Source organism: Colossoma macropomum, unplaced genomic scaffold (assembly GCF_904425465.1).
Source record: "Colossoma macropomum unplaced genomic scaffold, Colossoma_macropomum, whole genome shotgun sequence".
In the NCBI taxonomy this organism is placed as follows: domain Eukaryota; kingdom Metazoa; phylum Chordata; class Actinopteri; order Characiformes; family Serrasalmidae; genus Colossoma; species Colossoma macropomum.
This window is the reverse complement of record NW_023494810.1, coordinates 30,420,280-30,445,721: the sequence shown is the minus strand read 5'-3', so window position 1 is coordinate 30,445,721 and position 25,442 is coordinate 30,420,280. Positions and strand designations below refer to the sequence as shown.

At 38.1% G+C, this 25,442-nt stretch overlaps 1 protein-coding gene across 1 annotated transcript; it reads right to left on the bottom strand.

Moving 5' to 3' along the window:
• Nucleotides 1-2,337: 2,337 nt before the first annotated feature.
• arl8bb (ADP-ribosylation factor-like 8Bb) lies at nt 2,338-25,167 on the bottom strand. Its single transcript, XM_036559765.1, has 7 exons — nt 24,972-25,167; nt 13,075-13,155; nt 11,208-11,281; nt 9,710-9,803; nt 9,071-9,138; nt 6,922-6,992; nt 2,338-4,174 (listed from the first exon to the last, which is right to left on the bottom strand). Exons 1-7 carry the CDS (start codon nt 25,092-25,094, stop codon nt 4,125-4,127), a joined length of 561 nt encoding a protein of 186 aa, XP_036415658.1. The 5' UTR covers nt 25,095-25,167; the 3' UTR covers nt 2,338-4,124.
• Between the last annotated feature and the right edge of the window lie 275 nt (nt 25,168-25,442).

The window sequence follows — 25,442 nt, the reverse complement described above, 5'->3', positions numbered from 1 at the left end:
AAGTTTGTAACAATAGAAGAACCCTTTTGGATGCTATATAGAACCCTTTTTTTAAAGATTCTATGTAGAACCATCTATAGCACATTCATACACATTTTCTATCAATTCAAAGAACCCTTTTATGATGCAAAGAACCTTTTAATCATGCAAAGGGTTCTTTGAGTGTTCATGACCCTATATAGAACCTTTTTGAAAATGGTTCTATATTTCACCCAAAAGGGTTCTTCTATTGTTTAGGTGTCAAGCTTGTAACAATAGAAGATCCCTTTTGGATGCTATATAGAACCCTTTTCAAAAAGGTTCTATACAGAACCATCTATAGCACATTCATACACATTTTCCATCAATTCAAGGAACCCTTTCATGATGCAAAGAACCCTTTAATCATGAAAAGTGTTCATGACTCTGAATAGAACCTTTTTGAAAATGGTTCTATATAGCAACCAAAACAGCTTGACACCATAACAGTTTTGGATGCTACATAGAACCCTTTCCAAAAAGGTTCTATACAGAACCATCTATAGCACATTTTCCATCAATTCGAAAACATTCATGATGCAAAGAACCTTTTAATCATGCAAACGGTCCTTTTGAGTGTTCATGGCTCTATATAGAACCATTTTCTTTACTAAAGAACCCTTGGAGCACCATCTTTTTAACAGTGTACTGTGTCACTGCTCACACTGATTAAAGCAGCGTTCTCCTGAAACTCATATCTTCTTGCTCGACAGCTGAGACAAATAAACAGACATCTAAGAATAGATCAGGTCATTGTGTCCTGTAGCAAGGCCACCATCTGATCTTCTTGTTGGGATAAGAGTTGTCTGTCCACCATAAACCCTGAACCACTGGACACTTCAATAACCACTTCTCCAAAGGGAACCTACCTGGCAGTTTCATTAAGGCCAATTCGACTTATTTATCATCTGTTCTAGCTAATGTTCAGTAGAATTACCATCTGAAATGCATGACTGTGCCAACATGTAGTCACAGTGAGTTGTGACTCATCACTGATTCAATGCTGCCACATGATTCTTAATAACAAGCTTCCTCTTCAAGGATAAAAACATTACCACTGTCTGGCAGAAGACAATGTCATGCATGCTGTAAAAGCGCAAGACATAATGCAGCTTTCAAAAGATCTTTAACGAGATATTTCACTTCTGGACCAATGCAACCCCTTAAAATCAAAGGCTATGCGGTAATTTTATAACAGTTACAGAATAAATGGTAACACTTTATTTGAAAGCTACCTACACAGGGACTTTATAACATGTATTTGCACTGAGTATTTATGAACAGCTTATGTTTATCATTGCCGAGTATGGAACTTCTACAAAATACGCCCTCAAACTGTAATGATACAGGAAAATATGTAGGGAAAATGACCACTTCAGTTTGAGGTCATTAGAAAACTGAATATGCTATGTTGTTCTTAACTAGGCCTCTGCCTTATGAGCTGCATTACTTGGGAACAGTGTTTCATAACAATGGAACAAATGGAACAATAGTTCATCACTTTAGTTTAAGGGCCCTTGTATTAATGCAATGAATTAATACAATCTTATGTCATCTTTCGGTTGGTGACGTAAGCTGTTCATAAATGCTCAATTATTACATTTTCGGTAACACTTTACTTGACAGGTGTCTACATAACACATTCATAACATCTTACATAAACATGTACTTCATAACATGTTCATGAATGTTTAAATCAGCATTTTTGAAGTACATGTTTTACACAATATTAATATGGATTACTATGTCATTTTACTCAGATATATTTTTCAAAATAAAAGACTCCATTTTTGATTTTGAAAAATGATATTATTTTTAATGAAATTTCTCATTTCCGGACAGCCAAAATAAAAATGACCTGGCTTTGCCACTTTGGACAGAAAGTGCTTTGAGACTAATGCAAAACTAAACTAATTAATCAATCCTTGGGATAACAGTGCTAGCATTTAAACCCAAGACAGTTTATTAAGCATTTAATAATAACGTCTGGTCAACAATGTATAGACTGTTAGGTTTATTTTCTGTCACATTAAAATTTTAAAGAAGATATAGAGTTAAAAGGAGGAAGAATAACAAAGGGTAAAATACAAATGCTTAAAAAAGAACAAATAATTAAAAGTAAGTTGAAAGTCTAGGCAAAATGTGCCTACTTTCTGTCCAAAGGGTCAAAGCCAGGTCATTTATATTTTGGCTGTCCAGAAATGAGAGGTTTAACTGAAAATAATATATATTTTTTTCAAAAATAAAAAAGGCTTTTATTTTGAAAAATATATCTGAGTAAAAATGACATAGCAGTCCATATTAATATCATGTAAAAACATCTATACTTTTTCGAATGTTGATTTGAACGTTCATGAGCATGTTATGGAGTGTTTATGTAAGTTGTTATGAACATGTTATGTAGACACCCTTCAAGTAAAGTCTTTTAGGTATGTTATTAAATGCTTGTGCATGTGTTACGGAGTCCTTATGTAGGTAGCAGGCCTGTCACCATCATGAATTTTGAGCTGACGATTATTTGTCATGTACATAATTGAGATTAACATTTAATTGTCTTTTCCTGTTTGTTTTACAGGAAAAGATGATTAAAGTACAAACCTCAGAAGCTAACCTGGCCTATTAGGCATCTTGCTTCCATGCTATCTATTTGCAATTAATAGCAGATAATCAACAAATTAAAATTAAAAGTAAGTATCTTTTGTTTTCATATGACCTGTATCTTGTGCCAAGTAATGCTGGTCAGTTTTATATTATTTAGATATTTATTTTAAGCCAAATGATAAACGCATCCATTTCACATTCTTATGTAATTTCATTTGTTTTTCTTGTTTAATTATAGCCATTGCTTCACCTGTTTGGTTCTTCTCAAGGTTTCATCCTCTTGCTTTTAGGATTTTCCCTGCCACTGTCGCCACTGGCAACACTCATGGGGACTCGGACCGGGATTTTTCTGTAAAGCTGCTTTGCTTTGTTGTAAAAAGAGCTATATAAATAAACTTTGACTTGACTTTCTGTTTGTTGTGATACAGTGATTCGGAAATGACCGCCAACTGTGGAAAATAACTGCGGTCAGTTTAAATAATTGCAATCACCTCATATAATTGCAATTAGGTGATTATGTATCGAGACAGACCTGTAGGTAGCCTTCAAATAAGGTGTTACTGTATGATTTATAGTAGATATTGAATAGTTTTAAGACTAATAAGTGAATAATAAATCTGCATTGGCTTGATCTCCACATCTGACACACTGAACACTGGCCCAAAATCTGAGCGTTTTAGTTTCATGAGAGAACAGAGACCTGAATGACCGAGAGAGAATGTACGCATGCAGTGGAATACAGATGTAGTGCTGTTGAGCAGACAGACAGACAGACGGCAAGACACACAGGCTGAACTGGGGAACAATCAGTGTATAAGCGAGGCAGAAGCCAGAAATGGTTCAAAGGGAACAAAAAAAAACAATATTTTTCACAGAACGTAACCAAAAACAGAAACAAACCCACTTTCAATTTCCAGAGTGAAAACTTTATTTTAAATGTGCTTAACTGGTTAAATAACATTATTATTTTGTTCCACATAAATACAAGAAAGGTGTTTGGTGTTCCTGTTAGTTTAATACACCTAATCCTTGCACATCATGCAATATTTATTAAAAAAAAAACAAAAAAAAACAGTTTTAAATCATCAAGTCCATGGAATGCATAAGCAGGAAATAAATGAATAAATATATATGCACATTAACCAGAACAAAATAAACATTATAAACCAGTTAGACACATTTTAAAATATAAAGTTTTCACTCGATTTTGTTCAGTGAAAAATATTAGTCATTCTGTTTTCATTGCCTATACAGTTTCTACTCCCTAGAGCTAGGGACCTATGGGGGCTGAGGACCAAGGGGGACTGCTGTTAAGTTCTGGGGGGTCGTATGTGGGTCCAGACACTAGCTCAAGGCAGGGCTGGGGCAGCTAACAGCTGGACAAAAAGCTGGACCTGGAGCAGGACTCGAAACTGGAGCTGTTTGGGGCGGAGAGCTGGAGGGGGGCACTGGCTCTGGCTTGGCTGCAGGTCAGGACGGGACGAGGGTCTGACGCGACTCTCCTCTCAGCTCCTCCGTGACTTAGAGTGCTGAATTAGCCACTGCAGCGTGATATCTGAGACAGGCAACGAGAAAGAGAAAATGGGAAAATGAGAAAGTGCTGCCTTACAAATGCAAAAGAAACAGGAGCCGACTTTAACCAAAACCAAAAATCAAAAAAGGAGGGGAATCTGGGCAGGAAATACATCCTAAAGGGAAAGAGAAAGAAATTCTACAGACACTCCAAACAAAAGTGCCAAATCGACCTATTTAAAAGCTTCTAACGCCTGTACTCATGAACTCAATACAGATATCTAAAAGCACAGTTCAGACAAAGCAGATCAATAAAACCACAGTTACAGAGGAAACAAACTGTACCCCTCACTTATAAATGCACACTATAAAAGAAATTTGTCAAAGATGTATAAACAGGTTTCAGAGTGATAGATATTGATAGATACTGTCAAAATGTCAAAAACTGAAAAACAACAAAAATGGAGATACGAAGTAGCGATACACACACACAAATATCTATCTATTATATATTTATATATATGTATGAGTAACATATTCTAACAAAGAAAGCCATGTTTAGCAGTCTGAATATTCTCCACAAGGGGGAGCAATTATTATTTTCTCAAACTGCTTTTTGTGTGCATCACTGAAAGAGAGGAAACCTACACCAGCTGGATCTCACGAATGCACGTTTGTTTGTAGTTGTATACAAGGTAAAATTAACTGTATGCCATTATAAATTGCATGTATATAATTACTAGTTTGTCAAGATAATTGCTAGATTAACTGATTACTAATATAGTCCATAATGATTATATTATATATTAGATTATATGTTAATATCAAGCAATAAGCCCGTTTTTTCCTTCCCAGTGCGAATATCTGTTTATTAACTCTTATTAGTGCTTAGATATCAAATTTAGAACGCGCATGCCTCTTCTTAAAATTTTGAATAATGCATCCAGAAATATTTCAGTTTACACTGCACACATTATCACATTAACAAAAAAAAAAAACCAAACAAAACTGATTAATATGACAAAAGATTCCAAACATCTGAATGCTAACGGTGGGATATTGGAAGGAGTTCCATTTATTGTGTGATAACGCAGCTCTATAAAATACTAGCAGCAGAGTAAGAGGTTTAGAATGAGCAGCTCAACACTGAACGGTTTAAATGGCTCTTACATTAGCATGACTCAGAGTAAAGAGCAGCTGGAGGGCTCTCATTAGCAGATACAGACTCAGATTAGGGCTCCACTGAGCTTTAAACACATCAGGCTTCTTTAGGTAATTTCCGCACTGACGCCCGGCTCTTTCTTTGTCTCTGCATGCCTCTCTGTCCGTTTCCCCGAGGTCTTGTGGGTGTGGTGAGTCAGCATATTGATTTCCTCATTAGGCCATCATGCAGTGATATGCACTCAATCATATGACACAGCAAAAACCAAAAGCAACCACGGCTTGAGTCGCCACTGCCACTGTATTTGCATTATGGGTCAATTTCAGAATACCTATATGAGCATTAACATTATAACACTACACAAAACAGCATAAACAAGGACTGTGCCTAATTAAAATCTAATTAAAGGGGAAATCCACCAAATTTACAAAATTTCTGTATGACTAAACCATTAAGATTTTTAAACAGAGTAGTTTGGTGTGAAATGCTCTGTTCTAGAGAAAGTGCCAAGTCATAATTGTTCACAGTGGTGGTGATAGGAACCAGACAGCAGAATTTAATGCCTCAAGGTTATTACTTGAAATGGTACTAAATATGCTGCCTGATGTCTATTTTATGATAGTTTTCAAATTAGACTTTGGCCTGAAGCTTATTTTTTTCAATACATTAATGGCACAGAGGTACATGCAGGCATTGTGAGGCAAAATAGTCCTCAAAGAAAACCCTGTTTTTCAAATGTACCACTGTTTTACCATCATCAGTTTTACATATAAAAGCTCAGAAGACACATGTAGGTTCACTGGTGGTTTTGGATAGTAAATAAAATGGTTATATTTGTGTTGCAGACATGGTGACCCCTGGTTCCTATCACTTTAAGTTTCTCTACAATTAACCATATCATAGTAAACCACTCTGAATGACTTTGTTTACATCTTATTGATTCAAATGAGCAGACTAAAAATTATTCAAAAAAGTTAGGGCTGAAAATCAATTAAATTATGGTTCTTTAGTAAACAATTCAATGCATTGTGAACACAAATTTCACTACAATTTCGTTTGATCCTTTTGGTAATCAGAACAATGTTCAAAAATACATTGAACACAGCTTTTTATGTTTGAAAATAACCAAAAAAAATGTATTTTGCCCAAAAAAAGTAGGCCAATTTTATTGCATATGGAGTTGGGAAATATGACAAAACATAATATCACAATACTTTATACTTTATATATATATTTATATATATTTATAGATTTATATTTTCTGATGCCTGATAAGTTAGAACAGATAAAACAAAACCAGCAGTGCTACATAAAAACTATGAATACACGGATTTGTACTAAACAGCTCATATCCTGCACTGCACTAATTCCAACTGAACAGGATGAATCATGCTCTTTGTAACGAAACATGCAGCTGGTCAGGACTGACATTATCCATAAATGCTCAGCAAAAGCATACAGTGACACTGTGACATCATTTATCGCGATAATGATAAATATCGTCATATTGCCCAGCTCTAATTCAATACTATTAGCAACTATAATCAGTTATGACATTGTAAAATGGATGCAGTTGAACCACCTCCTTCAGACGATGCTTTTTTACCCCCCTAATGCATCACACTCACCTATATTGTCCTTCTCTTTACACGAGACAGAGTAGCAGCAGATTTCTCTATCCTGAATTGCTGCCAAGTTCCTGAAAGGAAACAAGCAAAGATTAGCGTTCATTTGTCTTAATAGGTGCTGCGCACAAGACAACCCTTGTTCAAATTAATTGCATTGCAAGGTCTGGCAATGGCCTTCTATCAACTGCCCCGGCACAGTGACGAAGAGATGCACAAATAGTCTTTGCTCTGAGGAAAGAATCTTTGTACGCTAGTGGAGAAATTGGGCAGTTTAATACTACTGATGTAAATTCTACATTATTAGTGTATTTTATTTTTTCATCTTCAGCTCCATTTATAGCATTCGTGTGGATTTATATACAAAAAACAGTCATAATTAATTTTATACATGACCACTTTCCAACCATTTTATACATGACCATTTTCCAATATTTATCCCTTAGAACTAAACAGGCTGTTTTTGTTACTGTTCCTTTACGATCGATGTATGTAAATGTTCTCTGTTCTAATTGGCTGTCCTGTATTGTGCCTCATTCGAAAAGTAGCCCACGGTGAAACACTCCTTATAATGTCAGTGTAAAGGGGCAGGGCTGCTGTAGGCTGAATATGTAAATATGTAAACGTGTTGTTTTGCATGACATCACAGGACCAGCTGCTGTCTGAAGAAAACCTCGTATCTCCATTTTTGACGTTTTTGAGTTTTTGACGTCATTTGAAAATACCTGTTACCTTTTATATTGCATGTAAATTTCATGACGAATGGACCAAAAGAAATGACCCAAAATGACTTGGGAAAATGCCTGGTTCCATTGACTAACATTAAAAGTAAAATAGGTTTTTTCCTTCTTCTGTAAAGTTACCATTTTGGAGATATGAAGTTTTCTTCAGACAATAGCAATATATATATATACACACATAGCCTTAACTCATCCAAAGGTATTTGATGGAGCTCTGTCACCCTAAAGAACCCAGTTCAACTGCTCCACAGCCCAATGCTGGGGGCTTTATAGCCCTCTAGCCCACTCTTGGCATTAGGCATACTTTAGACTTTTAGACTTTAGGCACATGTGCGGCTGCTCCAGAGTGTCTCATTCTTTTGGTCAATAATTTTCTACAAAGTTTATACAAGCTTTGTGTTTATTTAAACTCCTGTGTCAGCAGTGGGTGCATCTTAATGCAGCTGAATTCACTAATAAGAATAAGTCAAAATTTGATTGCCACTTTTCAAACATGATGTATTCTGGATATCAATATCATTATTACTAGTTCTGTAGCTTTCAGCTACTACTTTCATCTAGATACATATAACACAGTAATCACCTACAACTCAGCATATAAAATGTTTTATTTTATTGTCTGAAATCTGAAGTTGTACAGTACTATCATACAGAACCATTTTGTCTGAGTGGCAGGCAAAGAGAAGAAGAGAAAATATGCTCAACATGTCATGACTATTTCATTACTGCCAGCCTAGACAATGAATCATATTATACTCATCATATGACTGAGATTTAAGTATAAATGCATGTAATATGAAACATGCTCTTATTCTTCCTCAGTCTCTTTCTCAAAGCCCTTTGCATATCAACCTAATTTTACAAACATTTTAGAGGCTTTTCTACAGCTACATGTATTTAGCACAAGTCCGACTTTTGGGTCTGTTGGTGTTTATTGTGGTTTAGGCTGCACAATAAGGACAAAATATCATATTGCAGGTATATTACTACAGTTGTTCGCAAAGGTTTGAAGACCCCCAGTAAAATTACATGTTTTGATTGAAAATAAGACGCATCCTCTACAGGGGGTAAACTTAAACGTCATTTTTTTAGCAAAATTTAGTGGAAAATGTCTATTTTTATTGCTGAGCTTAACAATCTGGAAAAATCTTAATCTGGAAAAAATGTAAAACATAAAACACACATGCCACATCTTATGACTTTTTCACCCCCAATTTGTTAATTTCAGCATATAAATAGAAAACGTGCACTAACACTTACATAAAATGCCCTGTAGAGAATGTGTTCACTTATTTTTACTAAGAAAATAATCAGAACAGTTAATTTAACCAGGGATGTTCAAAATTTATATTGAGCAGCTCTCAAAAAGGACACTTCGCAAAACTGCTTAAGAAGGAGAAAAAGAGGCTCACATTTTCTCAATTAGCTGTTTCTCGTCCAGCGCGTCGTGAAGGTCTCTCTTGTTGCCCAAAACGAGAACCTGAAAAGTTTCAGAAGAGCAGAACAGCAGCTTGTAAGACACACGTAGTACAGTTCTAGGAACAGTTCTAAATGCTGAAAGCTAATTAATCTAACAGACAGCTTACACTTTAAGTTGGCATGTAAATTAGACCCAAACCTAATTATACCTTATACCTGTTTACAGCAAGTTTTGGGTGACTATTGACTTCTAATGTTCGCTCGCAACATTAACCTCATGGCTCCAGCGCTAAACTGAAGAAGCAAAATTTGGACACTGGACATGTATATCAGCTACACTTGTGTACGTGGAAAACTGCATAAATTAGACTTTTTTAACAAATCACTCCTTTAATGCTGAAGCACCTCTAAGCCAGGACTGGCAGTAATGCTGTTCTGAATGGAGGCTAAAAGCTAAATCATACTTTAATGCCACAAATGACAACGTAATTCAGGTTTCTAAGGTTGAAAAGGTTTCAGCTCCTTAGACATTAGTCTCAGTGACAGCTTAATGCTTTAGTGTATAATTACATGCAATTTACAATGAGAAAACTGGCACTAAGAGCTTTTTGTCCAATTGAAAATCTTCATACAGGAATGCCTTGAAGCTGAGGTTTGTCTAACAAATTGTGCAGTTCGTTTCTGGAGGGCTCAATCTTGTCCCGGTCAGCAGCGTCCACCATATACCTGAGGGGATAAAAGATAAACAAATAAATAAACAAACATGCACAGTAACTGCAGTGAATCATTAAATAAAAGAACCAAGGAGACCTTGTGTCCATTTTCCAGGAGACAGACCATTCAAATGTTTAAAGCCTCTGCTGTGGCTCTTAGTGTGTTCCAGGCCAGTTCGTTAGTAATCTTATAAGAAATGACGACGATCAAACAGAGGGAAAAACATGCGTTTGCTAACCAGAAACAAAACAATTATTCATTTTGCACCGAGTTTTACAAACTACAGAGATACCTGCAAACATCAGGCAGGACTTCAGCAGCTTTGTCATTCTGAACGAGGCGATATGTTTACTTTATAAGCTTAATTACGCTAATAACCAGAAATACGCTCTTCTGTGAGGTAACAGAATGATCTACTTCAGATGGCAGACCTTCTGACAAGCCAGTGCTCTTAATGTGGATGTGAATGAAGAGTAATAAGCTAATAATAACCTAATATTTACAAGGCAGTGAAGCCAGAGAGCTTGTAGAGAGGAGAATTACCGCTCTGTAATGTCTTCCGGCTTTCTCAAAGGCTAGAGGGCGCTCCCGAGAGAGTCCAGAATTAATGAGGTAACATGGAGCATTTGAGTAAAATCATAGTTTAATAAATGCTTAAACATTTTTAATGTAAAAGAATGTATTCATATCCTGAACACGGAACAGCATAAAACATTTTAACACCGCTGTTTTATTTTTAACGCCTTTGAACTCGAGTTATAGGAGTTTAAAACAGCGCCTCATATACGTCCATGACGTCAGTGAACACGAACAGACAATGCGCTGCTCCGCTCAGCAACCAACTGAGGACTCAGTAGCAGTAATGCTAACCAATCAGCACTCAGTAGCAGTAATGTTAGCGTCCTGCTGCCCAAAACCCATTTCAGTTGAGTTTTCTTTGATTTTTTTTTTAGTGAAATACATCCTTTGACTTCCTAAAATGAAAGGAAAGTTCTGGGCAAGTGATTAGAAACTATTTTAACTTTTAATTTTTAGCCGTTTAGCTCCATTCACCCCCATTCACTGAGGACTCTGCTGTTTTGCAGTCATGTTTTTGATATAACGGGGGAAATAAGAAGTGGCCAGGGTCCTCATAAAGCACCTCTGGTGAAGCTACATGGCTAAGCTGTCACAAAGCTAGTGTGTAGCGCCTCCTAGTGGATGGAGGAGACATAAAACTGACTTGGAAATCTTGGGTTTACTACAGTTATGCATCTCACTTTTTTGTGAAAAATAATGCGTTTAAAAGTTTAATATAGTGAGTGATGGACTGGCGACCTGTCCAGGGTGTATCCTGCCTTCCTGGACTCTCCTGGGAATCAGACTTCATTATCAGTTGCTCCAAATATATTCCTGGTCTGGCCGCCATGTACTCACACTATAGCGTTGACTCCTCTGCAGTATCTCTCCCACATGCTCCTGAAACGAGGCTGTCCTCCTATATCCCAAATCTACACACAGAAAACACACCCAAAACAAAGACTCAGCATTTTCTGTAAACATTGCCAACAACTGATTATAGATTTAAATCATAACAAAACCTCATATCTCTGCTCATTGTAAACATTACTTGTGCATACTGTAATTACATGAGCTCATCTAATTAGCAGCACTATATAACATGCTCGTTAGCCCTTCATGAACAGACTTTACGAATGCTTATGCTGTGCTTTTATGCCTGTAAGTGTTTTATGAGCATAAAAGTTCCAAAGTTTGGAATCCCTGTTATATCAACAACCACTGTTATTTTATTTAGTAATGATTTATACAGTGTAGACTAAAACACTACAGACACCAAAAGGTATTTTAAGATGTTTTATTTAATATAACAAATTTCATTTGGTTGCTAAGGTGTTGCTAGGCTGTTGCTGTACTATCCCAATCGCAACCACAACTATTAATTTGCGAGTAATAAAATTAAATCGCCAGTGGCGACAGGTAGCAACTATAGATTATTATTATTATTATTATTATTATTATTACTACTACTACTACCACCACCATTATTATTATTATTATCATCATTATTATTATTGGTAACTATTTATTACTATTGTTCTTTATTTATTACCTTATTTTTATTTATTTTCTTTTATCATTTTCATTTTAAAACGTAACTGATAGGCTATAGCATTGACGCATCCGCCTATCAGAAACACGAAGCAAAAAATATAAGATTTTTTCCACACAATCTACGCCTCTGTCAGACCTTAAGAGGTCATCTGCTCAACCCCAGTCCACTTCAAGCACTTCATGCATAAGTACAATGACAGAAAGGCATTTCAGAACTTCTTGGCTTCAGGAATTAACATAACATAAAGCAGAGTATTTTGCGAATTCTGTTCTAAAGTGAGCAAAGACACAGCTGGAAAAATGGATTTCTTAACAGGAATGAATCATTTAAAAAAAGAGACTGAAAAAACACGGCAAGAGTCGAACGCATAAAAAAACGCGCAATGTTGTTATCGCAGAGCACTCCCTCAGCCCGGGCAGCATCTTGTGCATGCAAAAAAATAAATAAATAAATAAAACAGCCGAGAAATTAAATTCAACACTGCCTACATGATAGCATGTGAAGAACTACCCCTCACCACATTCACCTCCTATATCTTGTTAATGGAAAAAAAGGACTGGATGTGTAAAAAAGTTATTGGACCCTGACTTTTTTCCTTTCAGGAGCCAGTGGCTCCTTAAGCTAATGTTTTATCTGGAGCCCTGACAGATTCTCTCAGTTATTACAGAATCATCTATAGCTCTGTTTATAATTCTGAACACATCTTGAATTTCTTTAATACTTTGTACAAATCAGTTCAAACTTAAAGTTGTAAAGCACTAGAGTCATACTGGATTAATTTTCTTATTACTGGTTTTGTATTACTGAAACCTCTGAACAGTAGTGTCTGTGTCAAATTTGTTTCTGCACAAAAGTTTCTTTCTCCAAAATAATAACTTTGAAGGAGAAGAGAAAAGCGTTCTTAACTTTGGTGACCGCTAATGTAACAAGATTTGAGGTTTTGATATGACAGAAACAAAACATGGACATCAGTCAAAAAACATGAATCAGAAAGTGTCACATTAACTATGAAAAATATTAAAAACTACTTATTAATGTTTTCCACAAACTAAACAATCCAAAACCCAGGTACTGCTAAAATATAAGCATAGTATAGTCCTATATATGCAAAGTTTACAAAAGAAAAATGATTGTAACGGCTGTGGTGCAGGTTTTGAGATTAGAGAATACCTTTATTGTTACGTTGCCTTTGGTGACCTTCCTCATGTTAAATCCCACAGTGGGGATCATATCTTCACTGAACTGGCCCGACTGCAGAAACAAAGAGAGAAGAGAGAGAAGAGATAAGAGGAGCTTCATTTCATTTTACATTGGGCAATCCGCATTATTCATTTCTGTACATTTGCCAGAACTACTTAAACAAAAAATTATATATATATATATATATATATATATATATATATATATATATATATATATATATATATATATATATATATATTCTATTACAACGAAATATATTTATATTTTGGAGTGAACTGACAACATTACGATATGCTTCATTTCCTCTGGTCAAAAACCTGACATGAGACCAAACCTGGTACATAAGAACAAGGAACAGAGGAATGAGGAGGAGAGGAAGAGAGAGAGTAAGGAGGGGGATAAGAGAAAGAGAGAAAGGGGAAGAAGTGGAGGAGAGGGAATAGAAAGCAGCAAGGGAAACATGTGCTAAATGATTAATGCTGAGCCCACTGGAACAGCTCGTGCTCCACGGCAGTGAATTCAAAAGACTCTGCCTAGTGAATAAATTTTTCTACCTTTTTTTTTTTGTGTTCTGAGCACAATGATCACATTGAGTTCTACAGTAAGTCTCTCCACACAGCGATTATATTACTCTGTGCGCTGCTGAATTCAGAAGACTCATAATCCAATAAGCTGCAATTAAAGGGGAAAAACATCAGGATGTGGGTCACATTCATTCCTCGCTATACAGCCCTGATTAACACAACTTTCATCCAGTAGCACAAGAAGTTGTTTTTTGGGGTGGAGAGACAACTGGGAGAGAAAAAAAGAGGAATTTCTCCTAAAATATTATTGTTTCATCTCTGCCTGGATGCCTAATTTTTGGGGTTTGAACAAACCCTGACATAATTTACAGCTTTATTATTATTATTACAGCTATGTTTTCATTTAATAATAAAAATTGATGTCTGCTGTTTGGTTTGCATTGAGTTGATGATGCAAAGTTGGACTCAGACTTATATAATAATAATTAATAACTTGCAGGGGAAAATCTGGGAACAAACTTGAAGTTGGCTTGACAAAGCCATTGCTGTGGCATCCCAGGTGGTTGCTAAGGTGTTGCTCGTTTGTTGCTATGGTATACCACGTGGTTGTCACTTAAGGTCCAACTAAGAACCACATTTAACAACTGAAGTAAATTTCAAATATTATAATTGTGCAAAACAGTAAAAACATAACTGAACAATATATAAATAAACCAGTCGTTCATACACCTAAGCAGCCAGCAGCTCCTGTGGGTCTTGTAAAAACAAAATTTTGTTCCATGTGGCTTGACGTTGCTATGGTAACCCAGGTGGTTGTTAAGGTGTTGCTAGGTTGTTGCTACGGGATTCCAGATGGTTGTTAAGGTGCTGCTAGGCAGTTGATATGGTATCCCATGTTGTTGCTAAGATGTTGCTAGGCCACTGCTGTGGTATCCCAGGTGGTTGCAAAGGTCTTGGTAAGCCATTGCTATGTTATCCCATGTGGTAGCTAAGGTGTGCTAGGCTTTTGCTATGGGATCCCAGGTGGTTGTTAAGGTGTTGCTAGACTGTTGTTAGGGTATCCCTGGTTGTTGCTAGGCCGATGTTATAGTACCCCATGTTATTGCTAAGATGTCGCTAGGCCATTGCTGTGGTATCCCAGGTGGTTGCAAAGGTCTTGGTAGGTCACTGCTGCGGTAACCCAAGTGATTGCTAAGGCGTTGCAAGGCTGTTGCTATGTTTTTTTAATATCAGTAAAAACATCAGAATACGAGTCACATTCATTCTTTGCTATATAGCCCTGATTAACAAAGCTTTCATCCAGTGACAAAACAATTTTTGAGGACGACTCGGACAATGAGAAAGAGGCATTTCTCCTAAAATAAAGGTTTTTAATCTCAGCCCCAAATGCCTGCAAGTTTTTGGGGTTTGGAGCACCCCTGACAGAGCTTAAAAGGGTTTGGTAATAACCTACTGAACTGAATCAGTTATGTCAGAACACGGAAAAAACACACAAATGTGAAACAAAAACTGGACTAATGCTAAACAAAAAAACAACCACTTCCACTTGAAAAACCACAGTGAGTGAAAAAGCAGCTGCATCTACACTGGTATGAATATGTATTACAGACTGCTGAGCTGAACCTCTCGACCCTGTTACACCACCATTAGCTCATCAGTGAAGCAGGAAACAATGCGCTAAAGCTGGTATGGCAGAGAGGATGGGTTGGGTTTTGTCTGTGAGAGACAGCAGGCAGAGAGAGAGCAAATATACAAAGCAATACAGCTGATATCAAGATGCGTCATATTTAGCACTGGTTCACTGAAATGTGGCCTGTCCAAAGTTATTTTCTGGTAGACTCTGTCAGACATGAGCAATACGCGTTTAAAATGTAGGCATTTTGTGATTGTGTTCATTTTTAACATCTCACAGTTCAGAAACCTTATATATATATATATATATATATATATATATATATATACATACAAGCTTTATATATACACATGTGGACCAGACACAGCAGTGCTGCTGGAGTTTTTAAACACCTCAGTGTCACTGCTGGACTGAGAATAGTCCACCAACCAAAAACATCCAGCCAACAGTGTCCTGTGGGCAGCATCCTGTGATCACTGATGAAGGATTAAAGGATGACCAACACAAACTGTGCAGCAGCAGATGAGCTATCGCCTCTGACTTTACATCTACAAGGTGGACTGACAAGGTAGGAGTGTCTAATAGAGTGGACAGTGAGTGGACACAGTGTTTAAAAACTCCAGCAGCACTGCTGTGTCTGATCCACTCAGACCAGCACAACACACACTAACACACCACCACCACATCAGTGTTACTGCAGTGCTGAGAATGATCCACCACCCAAATAGTACCTGCTCTGTGAGGGTCCATGGGGGTCCTGACCCCTGAAGAACAGGGTAAAAGGGGGCTAACAAAGTATGCAGAGAAACAGATGGACTACAGTCTGTAACTGTAGAACTACAAAGTGCACCTATACAGTAAGTGGAGCTGATAAAGTGGACAATGAGAGTAGAAACAACGAGGTGGCCTGATCGGTGTGTGTATATATATATATATATATATATATATATATATATATATATATATATATATATATATATATATATATATATATATATACACACACACACACACACACACGACACGCATGTCTGTATATTCCATTTTGGTGCTTAAACTGATCTTGAACCAAAGAATAATCCCTGAAAATTTCATGTGCCCAGCATTAACATTTCAAATCTATTGACTTATCAAAACAGCATTAGTTTAAAATCAAGGCCACGCCCACTAATCACATTCTACAGATTTTGGTCCTAAATCTCTCACTCTGTCTGAAATGCTGTTAGCAGTCCTTGGCTGCTAAATGAGCTGCCGCTGAGCTACATAACGTTAAATGTGCTAACACCACTGTAATTAACTCAAGAAGAAAACTGTTTCACCATTTGCCATTTCTGTCTGTGACAGCATTATTACAGCACTGCTGTTCAAACCCCGACCACAGCAGAGCTGGCCATAAAACACAGACAGCCTGCTGCATTCTGTGCTCTCCCAGAGGAACATCAAGAGCTCTTCTAGCCATTAGCACCTCCAACTGCGCTCTATAATCACCCCGACAGATAAACCCTCCAGAACACAGCTACAGGGAGTCATCTGCATAAGCGCGAGAGAGAAAACGCTCAGTTTGAACAGAGAGTTCAGGCAAGCAGATGCTAACATCCACATGCGAGTGCTGAATCGGAGCCAGTGTTGTCAGCATGATGTCAGGCATGATGTAATGCTAACTGGCAATGCAAGCCACGTTCTTTGGTTTCTAGCCCTATAAACACGAATGGCAAACCCTGTACCTCTAAAGTCATTATTTAAAGCTTTAAAAATAATCCATGCTGAATAATAAGCTGTTCAGTATTGTTATCTATCACTGTTACGTCCATGAAACTACTAAAAATGGCACAGGAGCTTCGCTAAAGCCTTAATATTCATTAAGAATGCCAAGATTTATAAATATATGCAATTATGCACATTGTAAAATTTAGTTTATTAGCAAAAAATCACTATTCATTAAACGTTAACCCAAAGTTGAACAACTATTAAATGTTCAACAGCGCTAAGGAAAGCAAAGCAGACCCGATTATGCTAGCGCTAGCTTAGCAGGCTATTAACATACAACAAAACAGGTCAGATTCTGTCTTTCTGTCACTCCAGCACCAGTCACTCAACTTCAGTCTCTCCGATTTGAGTCTTTATCCTCTAAACTTGCAGATATCAAACCTGTGTTGTGGTGTATGAAACCATTGTAGTCCGCTTGCTAAGCTAACGCTAACCCCTAATGCTACCATGTACAATGGAACAAGATTAGCATAGCTAACAGCTCAACACACTAAAAAGGATTTACCGCCTCAGATTTGAGCGTTTATCCTCAAAAGTTACATTATATGGACAAAAGTATTGGGACACCTACACATTACACCAACAGGAGCTTTTATGAATCCCATTTTAAATCCATAGGCATTAATATGGAGTTGGTCCCCCTTTGCAGCTACAACAGCCTCCACTCTTCTGTGAAGCTTTCTACAAGATTTCGGAGAGTGTCTGTGGGAGTTTCTGCCCGTTCATCCAGAAGAGCATTTGTGAGGTCAGACACTGATGTTAGATGAGAGGGGCTGAGGTCAGGGCTCTGTGTGGGCCAGTCAAGTTCTTCCACACCAACTCACCCAGCCAGGCCTTTATGGAGCTGCTTTGTGCACTGGGGCTCAGTCAAGCTGGAACAGAAAAGTTTCTTCCCCAAAACTGTTCTCACAAAGTTGGAAGCATAAAATTGCCCAAAATGTCTTGGTGCTGAAGCATTAAGATTTCCCTTCACTGGAACTAGTGGTTCTAGACCAACCCCTGAAAAACAACCCCATATCATTATCCCTCCTCCACCAGACTTTACAGGTGGCACAGTGCAGTCAGGCAGGTAATGTTCTCCTGGCATTCGCCAAACCCAGACTCGTCCATCAGACCGACAGATAGAGAAGTGTGATTCGTCACTCCACAGAACACGTTTCCACTGCTCCAGAGTCCAGTGGCGGCGCTTTACTCCACTCCATCTGACGTTTGGCATTGTGCTTGGTGATGCAAGGCTTGCGTGCAGCTGCTCAGCCATGGAAACCCTGCCATGAAGCTCCTGGTGCTCAGTTTTGTGCTGATGTTAATGTCAGAGGAGGTCTGAACTCTGCAGTTATTGATCAGCAGAGACTTTTATGCACTATGCTCATCAGCACTCGGCGACCCGCTCTGTGACTTTACGTGGCCTGACACGTTGTGGCTGAGTCACTGTGGTTCCTAAACACTTCCACTTTTCAATACTACCACTCACAGTTAGTTGTGGAACATCTGAGGGAAGAAATTTCACAAACTGACTTGTTGCAACGGTATCCTATTACAGCACCACGCTCGAAGTCAGTGCTCTTTGGAACGACAAGAATTTTTGTTCTAAACTTTAGAACACCTGAATTCAACGATTAAGAAGTGTGTCCCAATACTTTTGTCCATATAGTCTACCTCAGTGAACTGGAATTAAACCTGTGTTGTGAAGCTATTTTTTAACCTGCTGGCTAAGCTAAGGTTGGCCTGTGGAGCTAAAAAGGACAGCGGTTTATAAACCACTACTACTACCTGCTACTAGGACAGTTCTACACACCATATTTGACAGTTTATTACATAGATGTGGAACGTAAATTTGACACTTTTGTAATTTTAAATACAAAGATTATTTTAACTTAATTACACAGTTCTCAAACTGAAACATTAAGTTAGCTACATTAGCGCTCTTTCTCTGTAGCTATAGGTTTCCTGTCAACATGTTGCAATCATGTCATTAGCGTGTTTCAGTATACTGGACTGTGAAAAGTTCAAGCTTATTCATGACGTATAAAACTAAGCTGCTACACAACAGCCCATTCATCTCTTTTTTTGACTAAGCCTTTGCAAGCCATGCAAGACAAGTTAACGATGTAAAAGACACATTTTGACCACAAGGGGGTCTTAAATGCTAATTGTACTCACCTTATACAGATAGTCAAGCCCTTCAGGAGAATGTTAGCATCAGGTTTGTTCAACTGAGCTCCAGCCCCCAGTTTTCCTTTTGTTTGATTTAGTTAACCGAAATCTTTGGTACTGATGATGGCTCGTGTCATGAGCATCCGTCTCCCCAAAAAGGACTGAAATATTTAACATTCGGACTTAAAGCAGGTGCAACAAATTGACAAAGCTTGTTGTTCAAGGCTATGAAATTAGTGTTAGAATAGAAGTGATATGACCAAACATATATATCCCGGTATAAGTAAAACATAGGGCTGTTTCAATATATACTATGATACAGTATATAATAATATACATTTATTTCAAATAATATTATTTTATCTGCTTAAGTCAACCTATTTCTATAGGTTAAAAGTGGTTTATTATTCTGGGAGGTCCCTTCACTTTATTAAGTACCATATTTAACAACTGAAGTGAATTTAAAATATTTCTATTGCACAAAAGAGAACTGAAAAATCTACACATAAACCTATTCATACATGCAGCAGCTCCTCTAGTTCTTGTAAAAACTAAACTTTGTTTCATTTGGCTTGACAAAGCCATTGTTGTGGTATCCCAGGTGGTTGCTAATGTGCTGCTAGGTTGTTGCTACGGAATCCTAGGTGGTTGTTAACGTGTTGCTAAGTAGCTGGTATGGTATCCCAGGTGGTTACTAAGGTGTTGCTAGGCCTAAATGCTGTTTAATTTCTGAATTTGTCTCATGCTGACATCTACGAGTGTCAGACACTGCTGGAGTCTTTCATGCTATCAGCACCAGTAAAGGCCAGGCCCAGAGACCATGGCGATGGTGTCCATGCCAGGCTAGAGGCTAACCCCAGGAGATCGGCCGTTCTTTATATATTTCTCACTAAAGTCTGTTTCATCAACAACAGCCTGGTGTGGAACATTTGCAATTTTATTTATTTTTTACAGAAACTGAAGCATCCCTGACTCCCATGGCCACAGTCATTCAGCTAAATGTGATAACCCTATCATGCTGCACTGTACATTGCGTTATCTGTGTTTATTTGGGACATGCGGGTGCATATTTCCTGGAGTAGGTCTGGGCACACCTGCCAAAGCAGAACCAAGTGAATCTAGAAGCACATAAACTGATCAGCTAAGCCAGCCGTAAGAGAAAAGAGGGGAGTCCTCTCACGATAAACCTCACCATAGAATTACAATGAGTAGAATCCATTGTGCTCATTGGGTGTGGCTGAAATGAAAGGCTGTCTACAGCTTTGCTGTCTAATGAGTCAGTCCTTTAGAAAGCAGCATTTTACTAAGAAGGTGCTTCTAAAGGAATCTGTTTTGAGACGGCCTTTCTCGGCAATAATACATCATGGTGTTGCCAAGATACTGACAGCACTGGAGATAACAGCGAATATTCAGTGACAGCACTGTCCATAAAATAGTCTCTTTATTCCAAATTGCTGCTAATTTTACAACAAACAGTATCAAATATGCAGAATTGTATGATATCTTGGTCAATGAAGGACATGTCTATGTTACGCTGAAATTTAGCAGACGGTATTTTATGTAATCACTGAATTAGGATGACTTCATGCCTTCTCAGCTCCAAGTATTACCTGAACAGACATTGACTTATGTTTAAATTGGCCTTCTCTAGTTGGCCATTTCCTTTTTTTTTTTACATGCCCTGGCCTCACCAGCTGCCCTCAGGGGGAATCCCCAACACCATATTAAGAGCTGTTCCCTTACTACATTAACTGAAGTGTATTAAATCAGTCGCTGGAGGGATCGACTGAACACAAGTGACAACTTCAGCAGGAAAATGTACCCAGAAATGACTGCAATCTGACACGATTCCCTTTTCAAACCCCCTAAAAGATTAAAGATTGGCCTGCATTTACTGTGACCAGAGTAATTTACCTTTGTTTGACCCACAGGTACACTCATTTGGAGCTGTGATTGGTCAGGAAGCTCACAATACAGTGATTTATTTTACGGCTCAATAACATATTGCCACCTTCTGTGATATCAGTATTGCAAAGTCCAATATCTCAATAACAACTAACAAACAATAAACTGCGCACGCCGACCAGAAACTACCTAAATTTACAGCCTCCATGGCCACGTTCCAGTCTGAGCCTCAGGCAAACTGCCCAACTGTCTCCGCTACAGCCTTCAGACCTTCAGGCACAGGGCCAAAAAGCATTAGAGGTACAGCAAGGCGTGAGGTGTCTCATTCTGCCAGCGAGTGTTTGCAGAGAGGGTTGTTTAGAGGGCAGCACACAAGCAGGAAAAATGGCTTTTTGTCATCTTCGTTTGCCTGACATCACTGCACCAATGGAAAAATGGTTCCATTCAGGAGAGCCTATCAGCCATAAGCACTGTTATCAAGCTCATTCATAATGACAAATCAACATACCACTGACCACCTGCCTCTTCAGCAAATATTTCAGTTTCGGTTTAGGGGTGTGAAATATGATATGTTAACATCATGATGATATAATTCTGTCACAATATTCTTTCCTGAACACAGCATAGGGAGGTATTTACGAAAAAGTAGGCCTTGACGGACACCGGCGTCGACGATAGTAATCAGATATAACGGTTACTTACAGGTAAGCTGATAATGACAATCATCATTTTTGGGAAAGAGAACTGAAAGAACAAGACAGGACTAATCTAATTTTGAACAGCTTGCTAAATAATATTAAATAACATGTGACGTTTAATTCCATTTTACTCTTGTGGCATAACATCAAAGAAAACATCTTCCATACTCCGACTCCACTGTAGCGATGAAAACGCCTAGTTTTTTAAAATATGTTGAGCTGTGAAACTCAATATTTCTCATTATTTATGCGCATGTAGCAGTTTGAAGCTTCTCCAGAAGGGGGAGCTATTAGCACAGAAGTCACTTTCATGTCCGTAATTTAAAGAGAACAAACAGCGATGAACTCACACCAGCAGGAGCTCACAAATGTACATTTGCACTTAAAAACTTTAAATGCTGTGTTACTCAGTACTGTTAGTTAATAAGTGATTTTTATTAAAGAAGACTTCATGTTAAAATAGTGTACAAGCTAAATATAGCACAGAGAGCAGGTCTAAGCTACTGCAGTCCATGTGCATATGTGTGTTTTCCCTTCTGGGGGAGTAAGTAAGCAAGAAATTAAGTAAGTAAGCAACCAAGCAAATAAATAAATAAATGAATAAATAAATAGATAAATAAATAAATAAATAAATAAAATGGTTATAGAGAGCCTGTAAAGAACAAGCAGATGTCACATTGTTAAATTAATATGATATATTGATCATTTTCCTCCCTATTATGTTTTTTGGCACTACTGTCTCGTTTTAACTTTTTTTTTAGCAAATCTCAGACATTGTGATATTTATTATATATCATGAAAATATCTTAGACTTTTATTAGGTCTCTGCCATATCATTCACACCAATACAAAGTAATATATTTCACCAAATAAGTAATAAATATATAAATAAATAATCAATCAACACATCAATCAACACGTCAATCAGGCCAATGCAAAGCTATCAAATATCCAGGTTTGTAACAGGCTTAAAGCTCAGAGCCGTCAGTTCTGAATAATCAAAATTGCTTTAGTCTCACAGATCTGGACAGTCGCTCAGGAATGCTGTTAATTAAACTACATCATGGCCTTTGACACTGCATAACATTATTCCAACTAGATGAACCAAGACTTAATCTTGTTCATTATCTCGCGAGGTAAAGGCCTTCAGAGCTACAAAAATCTCCGGACCACTGGACATCCTTATACAGGTCAGTAATTCTTGTATGTGCATAAATTTTCTGTAAAATGTGCTTGTCTTCAATTTTACTTACAGCTCTACTGCAAATAGCAAGTGCAAAGTCGATTTCTTTCCCCAAAAGTCTTTGAAATGGGCTGCTCCTCTTTGTCTATGCTCACAATCATCTGATTCATCTGCTCAGGAAAAAGTGTCTGAAGCACAACTGATGTTGCAAAACATTTGTATTGCACGTTGCATGCAATTACACAGTTTCACCAGAGAGGTCTCCAAATCCCCAAAACTTAAAGCTTTAACAATGTTTACATACTGAACCAAACTCTTTCATTCTATGAAACAAACAAAAAATTTTAACATCAAATTTGGATCCTGACATTAGTGAACTAATCATAAACGCTCAGAACTTCTGCTCTATAATTAGGCAGCAGTAGTGATGCTCCTGCACTGTGTGAGCAGACACAGTAGTGTTCATCACATGACTAAGCACTGAATCACAGCTCTACTTATGTAGTCAAGTGCAGGAATGCAGTCCCAGCATTAAAACAGGAAAAACGTGACCAGAGTTCAAATGGTGCAGTGCTAGTGTGATGTCCACCCAAATGTCCAGGCCATAGATTAGGGGTGGGCAATATGGCGATAATTGATCACAATAATAACAAAATATGTCACAATGCGCTTTTTTGAGCATATGGTGGATATCACTGGTACTTAAAGAACATTAAAGAGAGCATATTTAGGCCTGTTTAAGTGGAAACAGTGCAGCGCAGTTTGAAAAACACTAAATAAAAATCAGTGTAGTTATAGGTTTATTATTATTGTCATTATTATTATAGTGTTTTTACATGTACAGGTTCTATTTTGTCCGTTCCAAATTAACACGCGCACACACATACACATATCTTCTCAGCCGCTTATCCTTCTGGGTCGTGGGGGGGGCTGGAGTCTATCCCAGCAGTCATTGGGTGGAAGGCACGATACACCCTGGACAGGTCTCCAACTTAATAATCTCAACTTAACAAAACTAAATATCAAGACGAATATCATGTATCGTGTTAGATGATGTACGTATGTGAAAATGTCTTGAAGTATCGTGATACAACATTTTAGCCATATCACCCACCCCTGCCTCAGACAGCTAAGCAGCCAGCTCAATAATCTCCACATTTCCACTTTTGATCCACATTTCTTCCTTAATACTTCACTCACACTCACACACACACACGCACACACACCATCATCTAAACCGCTTATCCTTCTGGGTCGCGGCGGGGTGCCGGAGCCTATCCCAGCAGTCATTGGGTGGAAGGCAGGATACACCCTGGACAGGTCTCCAACTTAAAATTCTCAGAAAAACTAAATATCAAGACGAATATCGTGTATTGAGAAAACATCTTGAAGTATCGTGATATAATATTTTAGTCATATCGCCCAACCCTACCTCAGACAGCTAAGCAGCCAGCTCCACAATCTCCACTTTTCCACTTTTGATCCACATTTTTTCCTTAATATTTCATGCAAACCTAATTATAAACAGTGCAAGACTCACGTTATTGCCAATTATTTTCTTTTACCCACATCAATGTTATAACAAAGGCTTTTTGGTTCCAATAAGAGACTGTAATGTTCATTTTGTGCGCATTATTTAGAATCCATTCCACAGAGCAGCGACATTACAAATGCTTATATTCCTCGCAGCAGCACTTTCTATCTTTATATTACCTTCACCAACTAAATAAACGCATATGACAGCGTCTGAGGACCGTCTGGAACAAATGTCCAGCTAGCAGAAGGGTAGCTACTGAGTACGAGTCCGAAGTCAGCTCCCTATTGGCCAGCCTGTTGTTCGAATTTGCCCGTTCCACCTTAAATACAGCAGCAGTCACACTCTGGCGCCTGAATGTGAACGTAACTGCTGCACCGTTTAAGGTGGAACGGGAATATTCGAACAACAGGCTGGCGAACAGGGAGCTGACTTGAGCCTGGTGTAATGAGTTAGCAGCTCTCACCGCAATCACGTTGACGAAAGTGGTCTTCCCGGAGTACTGCAAGCCCACCAGAGTGAGCTCCATCTCCTCCTTCCAGAACAGGGACCTGAACCAGTCCAGGAGCCGGTTGATGAGGGCCAACATCTTCAGCTGTATCCAAAATATATAAACACCCCAGGTTTGTGTCTGCTGACTGAAAGGAGAACGGAACTGATATCACGTGATTATGATGTGGTCAGCAGAGAAGAGCGTGAAGGCAGCGAGGCTAAGGGAAGAGAACGAAATCAAAATAAAAGTCCCAGCAAAATTGCAACGATCTATTATTATCATTGTTGCTACCATTATTACACACTGTAAAAACCTATAGAGTACGGAGCCCTGATGACGACATCCTGTATAAATAAAAATAATGCGTGGCCACGCCTTATTAAAGCATGGGAACGAGATCCTAATGAGAGGCCACAACTTGGTAAGGCATGGGAATGAGACCAC

What these genes read in the sequence shown, in the direction of transcription:
- arl8bb (XM_036559765.1), bottom strand. Translation starts at nt 25,094, where the DNA reads ATGTTGGCCCTCATCAACCGGCTCCTGGACTGGTTCAGGTCCCTGTTC. An exon ending in CTCAGCTTCAAGGCATTCCT is followed by an intron (nt 9,139 to 9,709) that starts GTATGAAGATTT and finishes GAAACTTTTCAG; the next exon opens with GTTCTCGTTTTGGGCAACAA. An exon ending in TAAAGAGAAGGACAATATAG is followed by an intron (nt 4,175 to 6,921) that starts GTGAGTGTGATG and finishes TGCCTGTCTCAG; the next exon opens with ATATCACGCTGCAGTGGCTA.